Below are 19,208 nucleotides of genomic sequence, written 5' to 3'. Positions count from 1 at the left end.
TAGTGTTTATATGAACCTAAATTTGACCCTGTGCCAGTTAGAATTCCCAAAAGAGTAGAATTTTCTGAAAGATCTATTTGCATTTGTTTTCTTTCTTTCTTTTTTTTTTTAAATTATACTTTAAGTTCTACGGTACATGTGCACAACGTGCAGGTTTGTTACCTATGTATACGTGTGCCATGTTGGTGTGCTGCACCCATTAACTCGTCGTTTACATTAGGTATATCTTCTAATGCTATCCCTCCCCGCTCTCCCCACTGCATTTGTTTTCTTTTCAGAAACACTTGATTCTTCTAATCAAGGGCCTGTGCACTGGCTGTAGCCGACTAGATAGAACTGAAATTATCACATTTACAGCAATGATGAAATCCGCCAAGCTGCCCCAAACAGTGAAGACACTTTCAGATGGTGGGTGTTCCTTTGACAGATCTGATCACATGATCACCCTCATGGCACCTTTTCCATGGCACCTTTGCCTTCTAGTGGCACTTTCCTCAGCCCTTTTTTTGCTTTTGTATTTTGCAGTGGAAGATCAGAAAGAGCTGGCCTCACCAGTAAGCCCTGAGTTGAGGCAAAAGGAGGTACAGATGAATTTTTTGAACCAGTTGACCTCAGTTTTTAACCCTAGAACTGTAGCATCGCAACCTCTCAGTACACAGACTCTGGTAAGTTTCTTTAGTCAAATGTCTTCTTCTTTGTGGGATTTGTTAAGATGATGACACTAGGGGAGACAAAGTGATGTATTTTGTTTGCGATATCAAATGATATACATGTCTGTGGGACAAAAGAAATTGAGGAATACAAAATAAAGCAAGTAAAATTCACCCCAACTCCTTCTTCTGTCCACAGTTACTACTGTTTTGACAACCATTCTAGGCCTCTCTCAATGCAAATTAACAAATGTAAGGTATATGTACAGTTTTCTATATAAAGGCCTCACTCCATTTTGGTTATAGAAGATATATATATTTTAAAGCTGTATGTTTTTTTCCCTCCTCCTGGAAATGTAGCTTGTATTTTCTCCAACATTAGTAAGGAATTTTCCCATCATTAACTGGGGAGTCTGGAGAGTATCCATGCAGCCACTGCTCACTTTTGACAGTTGGTTTGGTGAAGAGATAATAGTATCTTGACAGGCCTTATGTTCCTTTTCAGGTGGAAGGAGAAAGTGATGAGCAGTCATCTACAGATCAAGCCTCAGCTATCAAAACCAAGAATGTGTTCATAGCTCAGAACGTGGCTAGTCTTCAAGAGCTTGGTAAGACTCTCAACTGTTATCAGAAAGCTGATTTCTGGGCTATTAAAAATTCCTTAAGTGTGCTTCTGTCATGTGCATAAGAATCAAGCATCAGACAAAGGCCTGTTTGTGAGGTCGTGGTTTTCATTCATTTAGGTGGCTCTGAGAAGCTACTGCGTGTGTGTTTGAACCTGCCATATTTCCTACGCTATATCAATCGGTTCCAAGATGCAGTGTTAGCTAATTCCTTCTTCATAATGCCTGCAACAGTAGCAGATGCCACTGCTGTTCGTAATGGGTAAGGTGCTTCACGGTGCACATGCTTTACTTTTTTCGTTTTGTTTTGTTTTGTTTTTGGGATAGGGTCTTGTTCCGTCACCCAGGCTGGAGTGCAGGGGTGCAATCTCAGCTCCCTGTAACCTCTGTCTCCTGGGCTCAAGCAGTTCTCCCACCTCCTGAGTAACTGGGGCTACAGGCACACACCACCATGCCTGGCAAATTTTTGTATTTTTTGTAGGGTCAGGGTTTTGTCATGTTACCCAGGCTGGTCTTGAACTCCTGGGCTCAAGCAATCCTCCCACCTTGGCCTCCTAAAGTGTTGGGATTTTAGGTGTGAGCCACTGTGCCAGGCCCATGCTGGTAATTGCTTTAACTGTCACATTATAGAAGTGAATGATTCTAAGAGACACTTGTCGATCTCTGTCGTGTTCCAGCTTTCATTCATTGGTGATTGATGTAACTATGGCGTTGGATACCCTTTCTCTACCTGTGTTGGAACCTCTCAATCCTTCTCGTCTACAAGATGTGACAGTCCTCAGCCTAAGTTGTCTGTATGCAGGTGAGAATTTATTATATCTGGTCTCATTTTCTCTGTCAAGCACAGATATACTTTCAGGAAACCGTGAAAATCCTTCTGAATACTCTACTCATCCCCCTTGCTCCCTTCCCTCAAGGATCATCTAACGTCCCAGAAAGGTGAAATGAGGACTCAATAGGAATCTTTGTAAATGGTCCTGTTGGTTCACTGCTGCCATTGCGTTATACGCATATTTTATTTTATAGTATGTGCAGATGTTAAATATTTACTATATAAAAAGCAAAGTGCCAAAGACTGTTGGGATATTGAGATGAACTACGTGTAGTCTCTGCCCTCAAGGAGGCTACATCTGAGCAGCAGAGAACACATAAGGCTAAACAGTATAATATAAAACAGTATTAAAGGCAATAAGAGAAGTATAGAATATTTTGGGTACACAGAGAAGAAAGGAGTTGAGTCTTGCTGTGGGATCGGGTTTGAAGAAGGCTTTGTGGAACAGGTGGTATCTGTTTATACTGATAAATGCAAAGAATGGTATTCTTTAAGCTTTCATAAAATCCCCTTTCTTCCTGTTGATCTTACTGCCTTTGAAGCAGGACCTGACAGCTGGTGTTTACTCTCTTTTAAGTTATTGTTAAAAGGACTTTTTAGCCCAGATCACTGATCTTTGGCATAAAGTTGCAAGACATATCATATCTCTGGTATGTCTTGGAAGTTATAGCGATTTTAGAAGTTTACTTGGTTTTGCAAGTGAAGCTTTGAGCAGATAGTCTTGGAAACCTGACCTTGGAAACACCACGAAATTGCTGAGGTTGATCTCACTACATTCTCTGAACAGTTTTAATTTGAACATCTATGTGTGAATAAGAGTATAAAGATAAAGGCATCTGTGCCCTCAGGGACCTTACTGTCTTTTAGAGGATGTTAGTAAATAACTTGTAAGTAAAGAAACTGAGTGAGAGATGAGAAAGTACTTTGGAAGCTTAGGGGAGGGAGAGCTCGCTTTCAGTTGAGAAAGGCAGTAATCATGAAGGAGTTTTGATGTTGAATCTTAAGTCAGGTAGGATCTCGGCTTGGCTATTTCTAGGCAGAGGCAGAAGCAGACAAAAAGTATCCAAGAGTTTGGGGGAACATACTGCATAAGTTGTGTGTGTGTGTGTGTGTGTGTGTGTTTGTGTGTGTAAGTCTGTAGGTTTTATGGCTATTCGTGGGTGTTGTATAATTGGACAGAAAGCAAGACTCAATTAGAAATGCAGACTAAGTCATTTGGACCATATCCTGTAGATAGTAGAGACCGTTACAGCTTCTGAGCTGTGAGAGGATCTGAGCTGTATTTTAGGAAGAACATTCAGGCAGTAGTGTACAAGGTAATTTGGTGTGGGGAAATATTGGAGGCAGGGAAACTACTCAGGAGGAATTGGCAGTCATTCAGGCAGCACACATTTAGGGCCTCAGCTAGGGCAGCAGCATTAAGAGTAGAAAGTTAAGGATACATGTGAGAATATGTTCTCTTGTAGCTAATTTCCAGTATTGAGCTTCCTCGTGCTCTACTGTTGATTTTCCATTTTTAAATTTGGGGTTTATTTATTTTGATTTCCAGGGAATTTCGTTACCCTCACATGGATCTCAATGTACTCAGTCAGTAAGTGATTCAAGTCAGTAAGGACTAGAGATTCTTTAAAAATTCATAGTCGGATTACCCAAATCTGGTTTGTTAAAATTTGATCACTTGGGATTTGATTTAAGGAAAGGAATTTGGCTATGATGTCTTTGAGAAATTCCAGGTATAGGATTTTTTTTCATAATCTTAAAATTTATTTTTATTTTTAATTTTTTCAAATTATTAGATTTTATTATTTATTTATTTAAGAAATACGGTCTTGCTGTGTTGTCCAGGCTAGATTTGAACTGTTAGGCTCAAGTGATCTTCTCACCTCAGCCTCTTGAGTCCACTGTGCCTGGCTCTAGATTTTAAATTTAATTAATTAATTATTGTAATTTTTTTTGAGATGGTGTTTCGCTCTTTTGCCTAGACTGGAATGCAGTGGCTCAGTCTCAGCTCACTGCAACCTCTGCCCGCCAGGTTCAAGTGATTCTCCTGCTTCAGCCTCTCGAGTAGCTGGGAGCTGGAATTATAGGCGCCTGCCACTCCGCCTGGCTAATTGTTGTATTTTTAGTAGAGATGGGGTTTCACCATGTTGGTAAGGCTGGTCTCGGACTCCTGACCTCAGGTGATCCGCCCGCCTGGGCCTCCCAAAGTGCTAGGATTACAGGTGTGAACCATCATGCCCGGCCTTAATTATTTATTTTTATTCCTTTTTTTTTTTAAGAGACATAATCTTAGTGTTTCAGCCAGGCGGGGGTGCAGTGTACCAATTATAACTCACTGTAGCCTCAAACCCCTTGGTGAAAATGATCCTCCCACATCAACCTCCCAAGTAACTGGAATTAGAGGCTTGTGCCACCTCACCTGGCTTAGATTTTATTTTTAAAGCAATTTTAGGTTTATAGAGTTCCCATGTACTCCCTCTCCCTTATAGCTAGTTTCTCTTATCATTAATACTTTTAATTAGTATGTTAGATTGTCATTGATGAACCAATATTGATATATTATTATTAACTAAAGTCCATAGTTTACATTGGGGTTTCATTTTTGTGTTGTACAGGTCTATGGGCTTTGACAAATGTATGGTGTCATGTATCCATGATTACCATATTGTACAAAATAGTTTCACTGCCCTAAAAATCCCCTTTGCTCCACCTATTCATTCCTTACCCCATCCCTCGACCCCTGGTAACACCACTGATCTCCACTCTCTCTCTAGTTTTACCTTCTCTAGAATGTCATGTAGTTGGAATCATACAATAAGCCGGATTTTCCGATTGGCTTCTTTCTCTTAGCAGCATGCATATAGGTTCCTCTATGTCTTCTCATGGCTTAATAGCCCATTTCTTTTTATTGCTGAATATTCCATTGTATGGATATACCACAGTTTATTCTCCTATTGAAGGACATTCGTGTGTGTGTGTGTGTGTGTGTAAGTTTTTAGCTTATTTGGATAAATACCTAGCAGTCTGGTTACTGAATTGTATGGTAAACCTATTTAGTCTTACTCTTAATGGTGTTTATTTTAAGTAATCAAATCATGGAATTGCTTGTGGGTGGATTGTGCTTTTGTGTTTCAGCTTTGGTGGATTCTTGGGTGCACTCCATGGCTGAGACCTGTGCATCTTCTTTTTCAGGTGTGAGTGTGGCAACCTGCATGGCCATCCTGCATGTGGGTAGTGCCCAGCAAGTGCGGACAGGGTCCACGAGCTCCAAAGAAGATGACTATGAAAGTGACGCAGCTACAATTGTCCAGAAATGTGTAAGCCAAAGATCTGGGGATAAGGGAACCTTGATTGTTCAAATGAGGGAGTATGGCCAGTTCCACTTTCTTCCATGATAGAACAAAGAACTTAAAGTATTCTCCACACTACTTTCCCTGGGTACTAGTAGGTCTAAGAGGTAGGCATCCAGCTTGTTGATTTGGTATATTGGTTGATTTGGTATACTGCTGTTTCCCTATCTCTGTAGAACACACTTGAAAGATTAGCCATTAATTCAGCAAATACGTTTGAGGGCTTACTGTGTGTCAGTGTACTTTTAGGGGAATGCAGTAAACAGGAAAATATGGGATAGTGATTAAGTGCACTGAAACAATACATTGTGATTAAGAGTGATCTGGGCCGGGCGCAGTGGCTCACACCTGTAATCCCAGCACTTTGGGAGGTGGGTGGATCACCTGAGGTTAGGAGTTCAAAACCAGCCTGGCAGCATGGTGAAACCCCATCTCTACTAAAAATACAAAAATTAGCCAGGTGTGGTGGCGCATGCCTGTAATCCCAGCTACTCTGGAGGCTGAGGCAGGAGAATCGCTTGAGCCTGGGAGATGGAGTTTGCAGGGAGCCGAGATCATACCATTGCACTCCAGCCTGGACAACAAGAGTGAAACTCCATCTTAAAAAAAAAAAAAAGTGATCTGATGTGGAGCTGCGCATGCTGCTTTTGATTGGGAGGAGGGATGGCTTCTGAGATGGTGACATTTGATCCACATGAAAAGAGGGAGTCAGTGCCATGTGAAGGTCAAGGAAAGTGCAATGGAATGTATCATTGAAAAGAGGATATTGAACTCTTCAAGTTAAATTGATTTGGGTAGGATTTAGCATTTATAATGAAATCTGTCAGCTTGTTTAGATTTTTGTGTCTGTTTGATATTGTACAGCTCGAAATCTACGACATGATTGGACAAGCAATCAGCAGTTCTCGCCGAGCTGGTGGTGAGGTAAGAAGCTTATCTGTCTCTGCTGCATACTTACTATCTTGTCCTCTGTGAGATGTGAATATCTCTATGATGATGTTTTTTATTTTGTGCCTTTTACAACAGCACTATCAGAATTTCCAATTGCTGGGTGCTTGGTGCTTGTTAAACAGCCTTTTCCTCATATTGAACCTCAGTCCTACTGCACTGGCTGATAAGGGGAAAGAGAAGGACCCGCTGGCCGCCCTCCGAGTCAGAGACATCCTTTCTCGTACTAAAGAGGGAGTGGGCTCTCCTAAACTGGGGCCTGGAAAAGGGTATGTGTCTACTTGATTGTAACTTATATTTTGTTTTATTTCCCTAACATTTTATATTGACAGGGAGCTAGTATGACTTCGTATCAATAGGAAAATTTGCCTTCCTACCTGGTTTGAATTTAACAACGAAGATAATGATCATGATCTGTTATCTCCACAACATAGCTTGGTGATTTTTAGATAAGTCACTTATTCTCTTTGATCCAATTTCCTCATCTATCAGAGGGGAAAAATATCTGTGCAATGTGTATTTCAGGAATTTTATGAAGTTCAAATCAGAAAAACATGTTTCTGTCTTGTAAAGCGGGCTTGTTGACTTGGAGTTGAGTTCTTGCATGTATAACCCATAAGATGAGAATATTGTTAGGGCCTGCTGGTTTGCTTCCTGTAATGTTTGCTATTGTTTTGACGAACTCTGAAAGAAGAGATATGACCAATGTGCTGTTCAGGTTTTGTTTTCTAAGCCCAGGTGTTTCTGGATTTTATTTTTTCATTCAATCCCTATCATATGCTAGGCCCTATTCTAGGCATTGAGGATATAGCACCAAACAAAGTGATGCCCTTGCCTTTATGGAGTTTATTTTATATCTGGAGAAACAGTGAACAAATCTACTAATGAGTAGATTATAATCATATATAAATGTTGTGAAGAAAAAGATGTCAGAACGAGGGGCCAGAGAGTCATAGGGGTTTATTTTATTTTATTTTATTTTATTTTATTTTATTTTTTTGAGACAGAGTCTCCCTCTGTTGCCCAGGTTGCAATATAGTGGCGCGATTGTGGCTCACTGTAACCTCCAATTCAGGGGTTCAAGCAATTATCGTGCCTCAGCCTCCCAAGTAGCTGGGATTACAGGTGTACACCACCACACCCAGCTAATTTTTGTATTTTTAGTAGAGATGGGGTTTCACCATGTTGGCCAGGCAGGGTTTTGAACTCTTGACCTCAAGTGATCTGCCCACCTCAGGCTCCTAGAGTGCTGGGGTTACAGGTGTGGGCCACTGTGCCCAGCCCAGGGCTATTATTTTAGTTAGGATGATCCAGAAAGGGCTCCAAAGACATGGTGTAGAGACCGTATGTGAGGTAACAGAGCTATGTAAGTATTTGGGGTAGAATTGTTCAGGTTTGAGATGGAAGTATGATTGACATTGCTGAGGGATCAGCTAGGTCTGTGTGGCTAAAATGGAGAAACCAAGGTGGGAGAGTGGTAGAAAATTAGTCAGACAGGTAGCCAGTGGCCAGATCATCTAGGGCCAAGTGCGCAGTCAGTAACCGTTAGAGGGATTAAACAAGGGAGAGATGCAACCTGATTTATTAGTGATCTGAGAATAGACTGCAGGGCATAAGATAAGAAGGAGGGAGAACAGTTAGCATCAAATGCATCATTCCAGGTGAGATATGAAGGTGACTTGAATAGAGTAGTGTGGCAAAGGCAGAGAAAAGAGGTCAAATTGGAATATATTTGGAAGGTACAGCTGTCAGGATTTACTGATGGCTTGCATGTTGGGTGTGAAAAAGATGACATCACGATTTTTTGGCTTGAGGCCACTGGGTTGTATAATTTACTGATACCAGAAACACTTGTTTAGGAGTGGGTTGAGTGGGAGGAAGGGGGAAGAAATAAAAACGTAATCTTGGCCATGCTGAGTGTAAGATGACTGTCAGACCTCTATGTCAGATGTTGAGTGGGCAGTTGGATATGTGAGTCCGGAGTTTCAGGAAGAGGTCACAGCCTGGACTGCATTAACAAATTACCCTCTGAGCATCTTCTCTGTCCCAGGCTCTGTGTTAGTTCTGGGTGCTGTGATGAACATAAAAATGGACATATTCTCAAGAGACATGAAGTATATATCCATACAAATATATCTTTTTCTTTCTTTTTTTTTGTTTTTGAGGCAGAGTCTCACTCTGTTGCCTAGGCTGGAGTGTAGTGGTGCAATTTCAACTTGTTGCAACCTCTGCCTCCCAGGTTCAAGCAATTCTTGTGCCTCAGCCACCAAGTAGCTAGGATTACAGGTGTGTACCACCAGCCCAGCTGATTTTTTTTTGTTTTTGCATTTTTAATAGAGATGGGGTCTCGCCATGTTGGCTAGGCTGGTATTGAACTCCTGGCCTCAAGTGATCTGCCTACCTCAGCATACCAAAGTACTGGGATTACAGGCATGAGCCAATCTGGCTGGCCATGTCAAATTGTATCTAGAGAGTATTAGAACAGGGGCATTTGACCTGGGTAGGGACATCAGAGCAGGCTTCCTCAAGGAATTAAGCTGAAATCTGAAACCGGTATTGACATGGTAAGGCGATAGATACTAGGCAAAGTAAGGAGGTGAGAGTGTTCCAGAGCAAACGGTAGTTGGTGATTTTATGAGTGGCCATTTTCATTCTTGGCATTGTAAAGGGAAATGAAAGAATGCCAGTAAGTATATCCTTAGAAGTAGCAGTCACGGTTTTTTTCTTTTTTTTTTTTTTTTTGAGATGGGGTCTTGCTCTGTTGCCCAGGCTGGAGTGCAGTGGCACCATCTCTGCTCACTGCAAGCTCCACCTCCCGAGTTCATGCCATTCTCCTGCGTCAGCCTCCTGAGTAGCTGGGACTACAGGTGCCCGCCACCACGCCCGGCTAATTTTTTGTGTTTTTAGTAGAGACGGGGGTTTCACCATGTTAACCAGGATGGTCTCGATCTCACGACCTCATGATCCACCCGGCTTGGCCTCCCAAAGTGCTGGGATTACAGGTGTGAGCCACCGCGCCTGGCCGCAGTCACGCTTTTAAAATGGCTGTTGTTTCTTCATATTTTAAAAGAATGCATGTATGTTGTATAAGTGACAAGCCATAAAGATGGGCATAAATAGGAAAGGTAAAAATGATCCCAAATTCTACCACTCAAATTGGTAAACATTCTTTCAGACATTTTTCTGTGCACATATAAAAACTATGTAAGTTCACAAAAATGGGATCGGTGTATATGAAATACTGCAACATCTTTTCAGTGACACTATTAAAATGTCTAAGTTTTTAATGGCCAGCAGTGTTCCACTATGTAAATATACCGTAGTTACCTAATTCCCCTATTGCTAAGCACTTATTTAGATTGTTCCAAATGTCTTGTTTTGGTAAATTTTGCTTTGATAACTTCCTGAAATATAAACTTTTGGGAATTTAATTATCCTCTTGGGATGAATTCCAAAAAGTGCCATTGTTAGGACAAAGGGCTCACATATTTAAACACTGGAAATGTTTTCTCAAACTACTCTTTAGAAAAGTAACACTAATTTGCATTGACACCAGCTGTGTGCTTATATGCCCATTTCCCCATGCTCTCTTTGACACTGGGTATCGTTAGTCTTCATGTTTGCTTATCTTAGAGGAGAAAATGCTATGATATTTCATGTATTTGTATTTCTTTGATTACTAGTGTGATTGTATTTCATTTCATGTATTTATTGGTCATTTGTATTTCTTTTTTTTTTTTTTTTTTGAGATGGAGTGTCGCTGTGTTGCCCAGGCTGGAGTGCAGTGGCGCGATCTCGGCTCACTGCAAGCTCTGCCTCCTGGGTTCACACCTTTCTCCTGCCTCAGCCTCCCGAGTAGCTGGGACCACAGGCGCACACCACCACGCCCAGCTAATTTTTTGTATTTTTGGTAGAGACAGGGTTTCACTGTGTTAGCCAGGATGGTCTGGATCTCCTGACCTCGTAATCCGCCTGCCTCGGCCTCCCAAAGTGCTGAGATTACAGGCGTGAGCCACCGCGCCTGGCCAGTCATTTGTATTTCTTTTGTAAACTGCCTTATGTCCTTTGCCTTGGTTTTCTTTTTGGTATTTGTCATTTTCTTTTTAATTTTTTTATTATTATTTTTACAAAGATGGAGTCTCACTTTGTCTCCCAGGCTATAGAGCAATGATAGGATTATAGCTCACTGTAACCTTGAACTCCTGGGCTCTGGTGATCCTCCCATCTCAGCCTCCTGAGTAGCTAGGACTACAGGTGTGCACCACCATGCCCAGCTAATTTTTAAAATTTTTTGTAGAGATGGGATCTTGCTGCATTGACCAGGCTGGTTTCGCACTCTTGGCCCCAAGCAATCCTCCTGCCTCAGCCTCCCAAAGTGCTGGGATAAAGATGTGAGCCACCGCGTCTGGCCTGTGGTTGTTCTTTTCTCTTTTTGATTTATATGAACTTGTAAATCAGATATATTAATCTTTTGTTATGTGGACATTTTGGATAGGAGGGAAACACTTTACTCGAATGTAATTAATTTTCTGTTCTTTTTCTTTTTCCTTTTTTTTTTTTTTTGAAACAGAGCCTCACTGTATCGCCCAGGTTGGAGTGCAGTAGTATGAACACAGTTCACTGCAGCCTCCACCTCCTGGGCTCAAGTAATCCTTCTGCCCCAGCCTATTGGGTAGCTGGTACCACAGGTGTGCACCATCACGTCTGGCTAAGTTTTTCATATTTTGTAGAGACGGGGTCTTGCCATGTTGCCCAGGTTGGTCTTGAACTTCTGGGCTCAAGCGATCCTCCCACCTTGGCCTCCCCAAGTGCTGGGATTATAGGCATGCATTGCTGCTCCTGGCCTCTCTTTTATTCTCTTAGATTTGTTTCCAGATATTTTATAGAAGTTGGTAATTCTAACCTTTTTCTTTTCAAAACAATGACTTTTTAAAAGTTCAATCTACATTTAAAAGTCAGCATCTTTGCATATGCCATTAGCTTTGAACTGATTGTTTAAATTCCAGAAAATTTTCGATTTGGGTGTTTCTTCTATTCCAGGAGGATTTATTTGTTTATTTATATATATATATAAAATAGTTTTTTTGTATTTTTTAGTAGAGATGGGGTTTCACCGTGTTAGCCAGGATGGTCTCGATCTCCTGACCTCGTGATCCGCCCGTCTTGGCCTCCCAAAGTGCTGGGATTACAGGCATGAGCCACCGCGTCCGGCCTATTTATTTATTTTTGTTTTAAGACAAGGTCTTGTTCTGTCACCTAGGCTGGAATGCAGTGGTGCACCTCAGCCTCCCAAGTAGCTGGGACCATAGGTACATGCCACCACGCCCGGGTAGCTATTTAATTTTTTTGTAGAGATAGGGTCTCCCTCTCTAGGTTGCCCAGGCTGGTCTCAAATTCCTGGGCACAAGTGATTCTCTCATCTCGGCCTCTCAAAAGTGTTGGGATTTAAGGTGTGAGCCACCATGCCCAGCCTAGTCCAGGAATTCTTAACCTGCAGATCCTTAGGCCATCTGTGGATGGGGTTCAAGGAGATTGTGAACTTCAGAAATTTTATGCAGATGTATGTATGTACAATTTTTTTTTTTCCGAAGAAAGGTCCACAGAGTCTCAAAGGGGTCTGAGACCCCAAAATGGCACTCTTTCAGAAGTTGTAATTTATTGTTAATTATTTTAAGGATTGTGTTTTCCTTTTTCTTTGCGTAGGCATCAGGGATTTGGGGTACTCTCAGTAATATTGGCAAACCATGCCATCAAACTGCTAACGTCACTCTTTCAAGACCTACAAGTGGAGGCGCTTCACAAGGTGAGGAGGTTATCCCCATGGTAACCAGCATATTGATCGCGGGATCCACTTCTGGCCAAGCTAGCTTGATGCATCAACTCAAGTTGTTTTTTCTGGCTGAGTAGTATCATTAATTGCCCTTTGATATCATTGCCTTCAGGGTTGGGAGACAGATGGCCCCCCTGCAGCCCTGAGCATTATGGCCCAGAGCACTTCCATACAGAGGATTCAACGGCTGATTGACTCTGTCCCACTGATGAACCTGCTCTTGACGTTACTTTCAACTTCCTACAGAAAGGTGGGTGGGAGTCAAGCCATTGATAATTTAGAAGAATGTCTCATAATTTATATATGATACATGTTATATGTTTTATACATAAATATATTTATTTTATAGATATATATATCTATAAAACCGTCTTGAAATGAGTAAGACTGACTATACACCATGATTTTTATAGACCCAAAGTTGTGGTAATGGTGTAGAAGAAGTGAGAAATTCTTAATGGGTTGAATCTATCCAAACATTTGAATCAGTTGTTGATGATCAGTTTTGTGATACATGTAGCTACTTGGTGATTTCTGATGATTGGCCTACTGAAGCAGAAGCATAGAGGACACTATGGAAACACTCGTTTTTTTCAGTTCTTGTCCACGTCTCTGGTTGGTAGTGTTTTTGTAGGATAAAGTGATGAAAGTCCTTAAGGGAGCTATTAATAGGCATACTTCTTGGATTTAGGAAAAAATAAAGAGATATGGAGAAAGTTTTCATGTGGTGAATGAGATTAAATAGGATGGCTCTGGTTGTGTAATTGTCATTTTCCTAGGCATGTGTCCTGCAGCGGCAGAGGAAGGGCTCCATGAGCAGTGATGCCAGCGCCTCCACCGACTCCAATACTTACTATGAGGATGATTTCAGTAGCACGGAGGAGGACAGCAGCCAAGGTAGGGGCCGCTCTTTTCTCTCTCCCAGAGATAAGCTATAGAGTGCAACAGGAGTGTTCTCAGCAGATTCCTGTAGTTTCCTGAACAAACAAAAGTTTCCATTTTGTTTTCACCTGCTTAGCCTGGACCTTGGTTTTATGTGCACTCAAAGATGACATGTTATTTAAGATCAAGTTGAGCTGTTGATGAATGAATGATGGACACAACTTTCAGCCAAGCCTGGGTTACTTTTCATTCCTTTCCCTCCAAAATCAGAAAACATCTCAGTTATTCCATATTTCTTCCTCTGTTGTCTCATTTTGTGACCTCTGCTCTAAGCTTTCTCAGTGAAACTCAAAAGGTTACATGTGAGGTGTTCGGTTTGGATGTTGTCACAGTCATAGTTTAGGGAAGCTTGAGTAGAGAAACCTAATCCTGTTGTAGTGAACACACTGGCATGCCCTCCTGCCTTAGTTTGATGAGAGAGTGAATAAGGTAACTACCTCAGATTCTTTCATAATCACGTTTGTGGGAACAATGTGAAATATGGAGGGAGACGTGATTCTTACCATCCTTTGATTTATGGTTGATAAGGCAGGTATAAATTTGCTCTTGAAAATGTTTGGCTTGTTACCAGTTAAATAATGTGAAGTTGTTTCTCTTTCTTTGTTGGGCTCCTTAAAGAAAAAATAAATCGGCTGGGCGTGGTGGCTCACACCTGTAATCTCAGCACTTTGGGAGGCTGAGGCAGGTGGATCACAAGGCCAGGAGTTCGAGAGCAGCCTAGCCCATATGGTGAAACCCCGTCTCTACTAAAAATACAAAAATTAGCTGGGCATGGTGGCACGTGCCTGTAGTCCCAGCTACTCTGGAGGCTGAGGCAGGAGAATTGTTTGAACCCAGGAGGTGGAGGTTGCGGTGAGCCAAGATTACGCCACTGCACTCCAGCCTGGGTGACAGAGTGAGACTCCCTCTCAAAAAAAAAAAAAGAAAAATAAATCAGTTTTATTGGGGTATAATTTACATGGAATAAGATGCTCTTATTTTATGTATGCATTTAGATGTGTTTTGATAAAAAAAAATGCAACCTTGTAACCACCATCACAATCAGGATATCCTTGTGTTCCTTTTGACTTAAGCACTTTTAGGAAGCAGATGCACTAAAAACATTAAAAAAAAATTATTTTCGTTACTTTCTCTTTCTCTATTCAGACGATGACAGTGAGCCTATTTTGGGGCAATGGTTTGAGGAGACTATTTCTCCCAGTAAAGAGAAAGCAGCACCTCCGCCCCCTCCCCCACCTCCTCCACTGGAAAGCTCTCCTCGGGTTAAAAGCCCCAGTAAGCAGGCCCCTGGTGAGAAGGGCAACATTTTGGCGAGTCGCAAAGATCCTGAGTTGGTAAGAGTAGGTTTGTAAGGTTTAGGGGAAGTGGACATGGGGAACTAGGGGGATGAGAAGCAGATCATTTGAACTCAAACATTTTGTGGCTTGGATAACTGTAATGTTTAAAGATATTTTTGCTTAGGAGTTATATGTCTTGATTATGTGTCATTAAATATCTTGTGTGACTGTTACTGTTTCTCTACTGGCCTTTAGAATTAATCAGAAGTAGGTTTGAAACCTACTTCTGTCACTTACTGGCTTTGTGACTTTGAGCAAGAATCTGAAGTTTTTCCAGCCTTAGTTTTGTCTCCTATCATATGAGAGTGATTGTACCGGCATCTAAAGGTGTCGTGACATCTTAAAGAGAGACTGTAAAGTGCTTAGCGTAAGTCGGATACATCATAAGTGTTTGCTATGGTTGAACTGTTGGTTCAACTAGTATTGATTATCTAGTAAGTGTCAGTCCCCATTCTGATGATGTGAGTCAGATACAATTCTTGCCTTCATATTTATAACTTACAGTCTAGTCAAGGATGTGGACATAAAACATTTATATAATAATTCAATTTAATTTTAGTAGAGAAGAGCTAGGAATTCTATATATGTATAATAATCATTAATATAGGCTTCAGGATTGAATATATCAGTAATGAATTGGAGCTGGACAAAGGACCTTAGGAGAACAAAAGAAATGGGTCAGTCTATGTGGAAATCCTGTTTTCATACACTGTTTTGTAACATCTGTTATATTAAACTGGAATACCATTTTGTGTAAGTAGAATTACATGGGAAAGAGAGACTCTCATAATGAAACTTAGGCCCACTGTAAGTGATTTAAAATCTGATTCTTTCATTCATTGTGTTTATTGCATGAGACCTCTGAGCATATTTTATTTTCGATCTGTAATCAGAGTTTAGAGGAACGCTGGGCTTATGACCCTGATAAGAACTTAGTTTTTGTGTTCCTTTCAGTTCTTAGGTCTGGCTTCCAACATTTTGAACTTCATCACCTCTTCCATGTTGAACTCTCGGAACAATTTTATCCGAAACTATTTGAGTGTATCTCTTTCAGAACACCATATGGCCACCCTAGCCAGTATCATCAAGGAGGTAGACAAAGATGGACTCAAGGGTCAGTAGACAAGATATGTGCCTGGTGGATTTTTTTTCTCATGGAGTTTGGCTGTTGGCAGGGAGGTGTGGTGCATTCAATAGCTGCTTAAATAATTGACTTTTCTACTTATCTTCCAGGTTCATCAGATGAAGAGTTTGCTGCAGCTCTCTATCACTTCAACCACTCGCTGGTAACCTCTGACCTTCAGTCACCTAACCTGCAGGTTTGTGTGTGCTGTGACCATCTAAACAAGAGCTCATGACACCTCCATAGGCTGCAGCTCCAGTTGTTTGTTTGTTTGTTTTTTTGAAATGGAGTCTTGCTCTGTTGCCCAGGCTGGAGTGCAGTGACACGATCTTGGCTCACTGCAACCTCCACCTCCCAGGTTTAAGCGATTCTCCTGCCTCAGCCTCCAGAGTAGCTGGGATTACAGGTGTGTGCCACCATGCCTGGCTAATGTTTGTATTTTTAGTAGAGATGGGTTTTCACCATGTTGGCCAGGCTGGTCTCAAACTCCTAACCTCAGGTGATCCACCCACCTCAGCCTCCCAAAGTGTTGGGATTACAGGCGTGAGCCACTGCGCCCGGCTTGTAGCTCCAATTGTTAGGGAGAAGTTTGTCATTAAATCCCCTCCCTGGAAAGAGCGTTGAGAGGTGATTCTAATATGTCCCTGTGCCTTATATTTAGGATCATTTCCAGAAATAAAAAATATGTCCTTTATCTTAAGTCAGTAAGCTTAAAGAAAAGGAAAACCCACAAAAACGGAAACTCCTGATGATTATACTAGCAGAAAAGTGGACAAATACACAAGGAGGCAATTTATATGAAAATAAGTATAAGTGGTCAATAAACATAGGAAGAGTATTCAACACCCCTAGTAATTGAAGAAAGACAAAATGTGTGTTTTAAAAGAATCAATCAAATTATAGGAGATAGATACTGTCATATACACTTGTACTTGCAAACCCACCACCAAAACAAAATCTAGGACATTGATTGTGAACTTCCAATCTTGTGGTTCTCTCTCCCCACTGAAATAGCTGATGTCTTGAATCCTGCATCTCAAGTTCCTTATGTCCTTAGTCATATATGTATATGTATGTGTATGTACGTATATAATCTGTATTCCTTAAATTTAAAAAAAGTTTTAATATTTGCTTGTAGTTTTATAGCAAATGACATCATGCTCTATGTAATGTTTTCAGGCTCTCTCTTTTTTTCATGTAGTATGATATAGGACTGTATTGCCAAGATTCATCTATATTGTTATATATTTCTATAGTTCTTGTTTGGACAAATGTGTGATATTCCATTATGTTTGTGACTCAAAACCACAATGAGATACTACTTCACTTACACCCATTAGGTGGCTATCATTAAATGGAAAGTAAGTGTTGGTGAGTTTGTGGAGAAAGTGGAATTCTTGTTGCATTGCTGGTGGGAATGTAAAATGGTACAGTATCTGTGGAAAATAGTATGTCAATTCTGCAAAAAATTACATATAGAATTACTATATGGTGGCACGTGCCTGTAGTCCCAGCTACTCAGGAGGCTGAGGCAAGAGATCACTTGAACCTGGGAATTTGAGGCTGTCGTGTGCTATGATTGCGCCTGCGAATAGCCTCTGTACTTTAGCCTGGGCAACACAGCAAGATTCCCATCTGCCAAAAAAAAAAAAATAGAATTACCATATGATCCAGCAGTTCTACTTATATACCCCAGAAGAAAAGAAAGCAGGGGCTTGAACAGGTGTTTATCCACCCATGTTCATAGCAGTGTTGTTCACAGTAGCAGAAGGTAGAAGCAACCCAGGTGTCCATTGACATTTGAATGGATAAACAAAACATCCATCCCTGCAATGAAAGTTGTACAGCCTTCAGAAGGAGGGAAAGTGTGACCCATGCTACAACATGGATGAACCATGAAGACATGATACTAAATAAGTCAGTCACAAGCACAAGTACAATGCTGTATGGTTCCACTTCAGAGGTACTTAGGTAGTCAAATTCATAGAGACAGAAAGTAGAATGCTGGTTGCCTGGGGCAGGGAGGTGGGAAAGTGGGGACTTGGTGTTTAGTGCGTACAGTGTTTCAGTTTGGAAAGATGAAAAAGTTCTAGACGTGGATGGTGGTAAGGGCTGCAGAATAATGTGCATGTACTTAATGCCACAGAACTGTTCATGTACAAATGGTTGAAATGGTAAATTTTATGATACTTTACCACACAAGAAAAGTAAAACAAAAATAGTGCTTGGTACCTAGTACTAATACCTACTAAATGTTAGCTCTCTTTATAATTGTATTATTGTTTAATATTATTATTGCGGTTTCTTGTTTCATTTGTTCAATACATATTCATTGGGCACCTACTATGTGCCAGGTACTATTATAGACACTGAAGAGGTAAAGATAACTTGAATTGGTGTGGGATCATGAAAAAGGAGGGAGATACGGCACAGGACATTTAGCAGAGATCATGGGCCATTATTTGAATGGGGTGAAGAGCACGGAAAGGAAGGAGTCCTGGATATTACCCGAGTTTAAAACTCAAATGAAACTAGAAGGATGCTGTTGTCATTAATAGAGGTAGGAAAGTCAGGAAGGAAAGTTGGTTTGGGGGTAAGAGAGACTGGGTTTTATTTAGTTTATTTTTTTTAGAGGTGGGGATCTTACTATATCTCCCAGGCTGGTCTTGAACTCTGGGCTCAAGTAATACTCTTGCCCTCAGCCTTTTGGGACTATGTGTGTGTGCCACCATCCCCAGCTGGTCGGTCTTCCCTCCCTCCCTTCCTCCCTCCCTCCCTCCCTCCCTTCCTTCCTTCACCCCCCCACCCCCGCCCCGTCTATCTGTCTGTCTTCCTGATGGGGTCTTGCTATGTTGCCCAGGCTGCTCGAACTCCTGGCCCAAGTGATCTTACCACCTCAGTGTCCCATATAGCTAGGACTGTAGGTATGAGCCACTGTGCTCGGCCTAAGGTTTCAGTTTAACTATGAAGAAGTTTTGGGGTGCCAGTGTCTAGAAAATAGTTGGAAATGTGAGTGAAATTCAGGAATTAAATTGGGGCACTTTTTGAAGTAATGAGAAACAGTAAGACTAGCAAGAGAGCTGAAGGCTGAGGCTGAACCCTCAGAAATGCCAGTATGAAAGAGGAGTGGAAGAAGGGAGGACTCGGCCAGAGTTCTGCTGCTAGATGGACTGTGGTGCAGTTTGACTTCTTAGAGAGTCAGTTACTTTATTTAGAGCTGAGAAGGAAGGATTGGGGTGGGAGCGAAAGACCAGGTTCCTGTGGCATGTTAACTCATTTTTGTGGCTCTGAGGCCTGAAAAACTGACACAAAGATGAAAAACAAGAGCTAAAAAAATAGCGTTAAAAAATAGCGTTATAAAGAATATGTGTTACTTATCCATATATATGGCTAGGTACACGCCTTGATTTGAACATTTAGATTTTTTTTTCCTGATTTTTCCATTATTAGAACTGTGCTACAGTTAGTATTTTTCATGTAGCTCAGGTAGGTTTTTTTTTTTAAATTGTTTCATCGAACTTAGGAAATTAAGAAGTTGTTTATGACTGTGTTGAGAACATGGTGTTGAGAATG

At 41.2% G+C, this 19,208-nt stretch overlaps 1 protein-coding gene across 1 annotated transcript in view; it reads left to right on the top strand.

Moving 5' to 3' along the window:
• UBR4 (ubiquitin protein ligase E3 component n-recognin 4) overlaps positions 1-19,208 on the top strand; it is a 139,110-nt gene that overhangs the window by 11,558 nt on the left and 108,344 nt on the right. The window contains exons 4-17 of the mRNA XM_025381474.1: positions 279-408; positions 526-665; positions 1,156-1,258; positions 1,394-1,535; positions 1,951-2,075; positions 5,298-5,422; positions 6,320-6,379; positions 6,482-6,672; positions 12,107-12,206; positions 12,346-12,483; positions 13,013-13,130; positions 14,322-14,509; positions 15,467-15,626; positions 15,746-15,831. Coding sequence (XP_025237259.1) covers positions 279-408; positions 526-665; positions 1,156-1,258; positions 1,394-1,535; positions 1,951-2,075; positions 5,298-5,422; positions 6,320-6,379; positions 6,482-6,672; positions 12,107-12,206; positions 12,346-12,483; positions 13,013-13,130; positions 14,322-14,509; positions 15,467-15,626; positions 15,746-15,831 — 1,806 coding nt within the window. The remainder of the gene's footprint in view (positions 1-278; positions 409-525; positions 666-1,155; positions 1,259-1,393; positions 1,536-1,950; positions 2,076-5,297; positions 5,423-6,319; positions 6,380-6,481; positions 6,673-12,106; positions 12,207-12,345; positions 12,484-13,012; positions 13,131-14,321; positions 14,510-15,466; positions 15,627-15,745; positions 15,832-19,208) is intronic.

The sequence above is a fragment of the Theropithecus gelada genome, chromosome 1, assembly GCF_003255815.1.
Source record: "Theropithecus gelada isolate Dixy chromosome 1, Tgel_1.0, whole genome shotgun sequence".
Lineage (NCBI taxonomy): Eukaryota > Metazoa > Chordata > Mammalia > Primates > Cercopithecidae > Theropithecus > Theropithecus gelada.
Note: the sequence above shows the minus strand (reverse complement) of the source record. Positions and strands in the feature narration are given on the sequence as shown.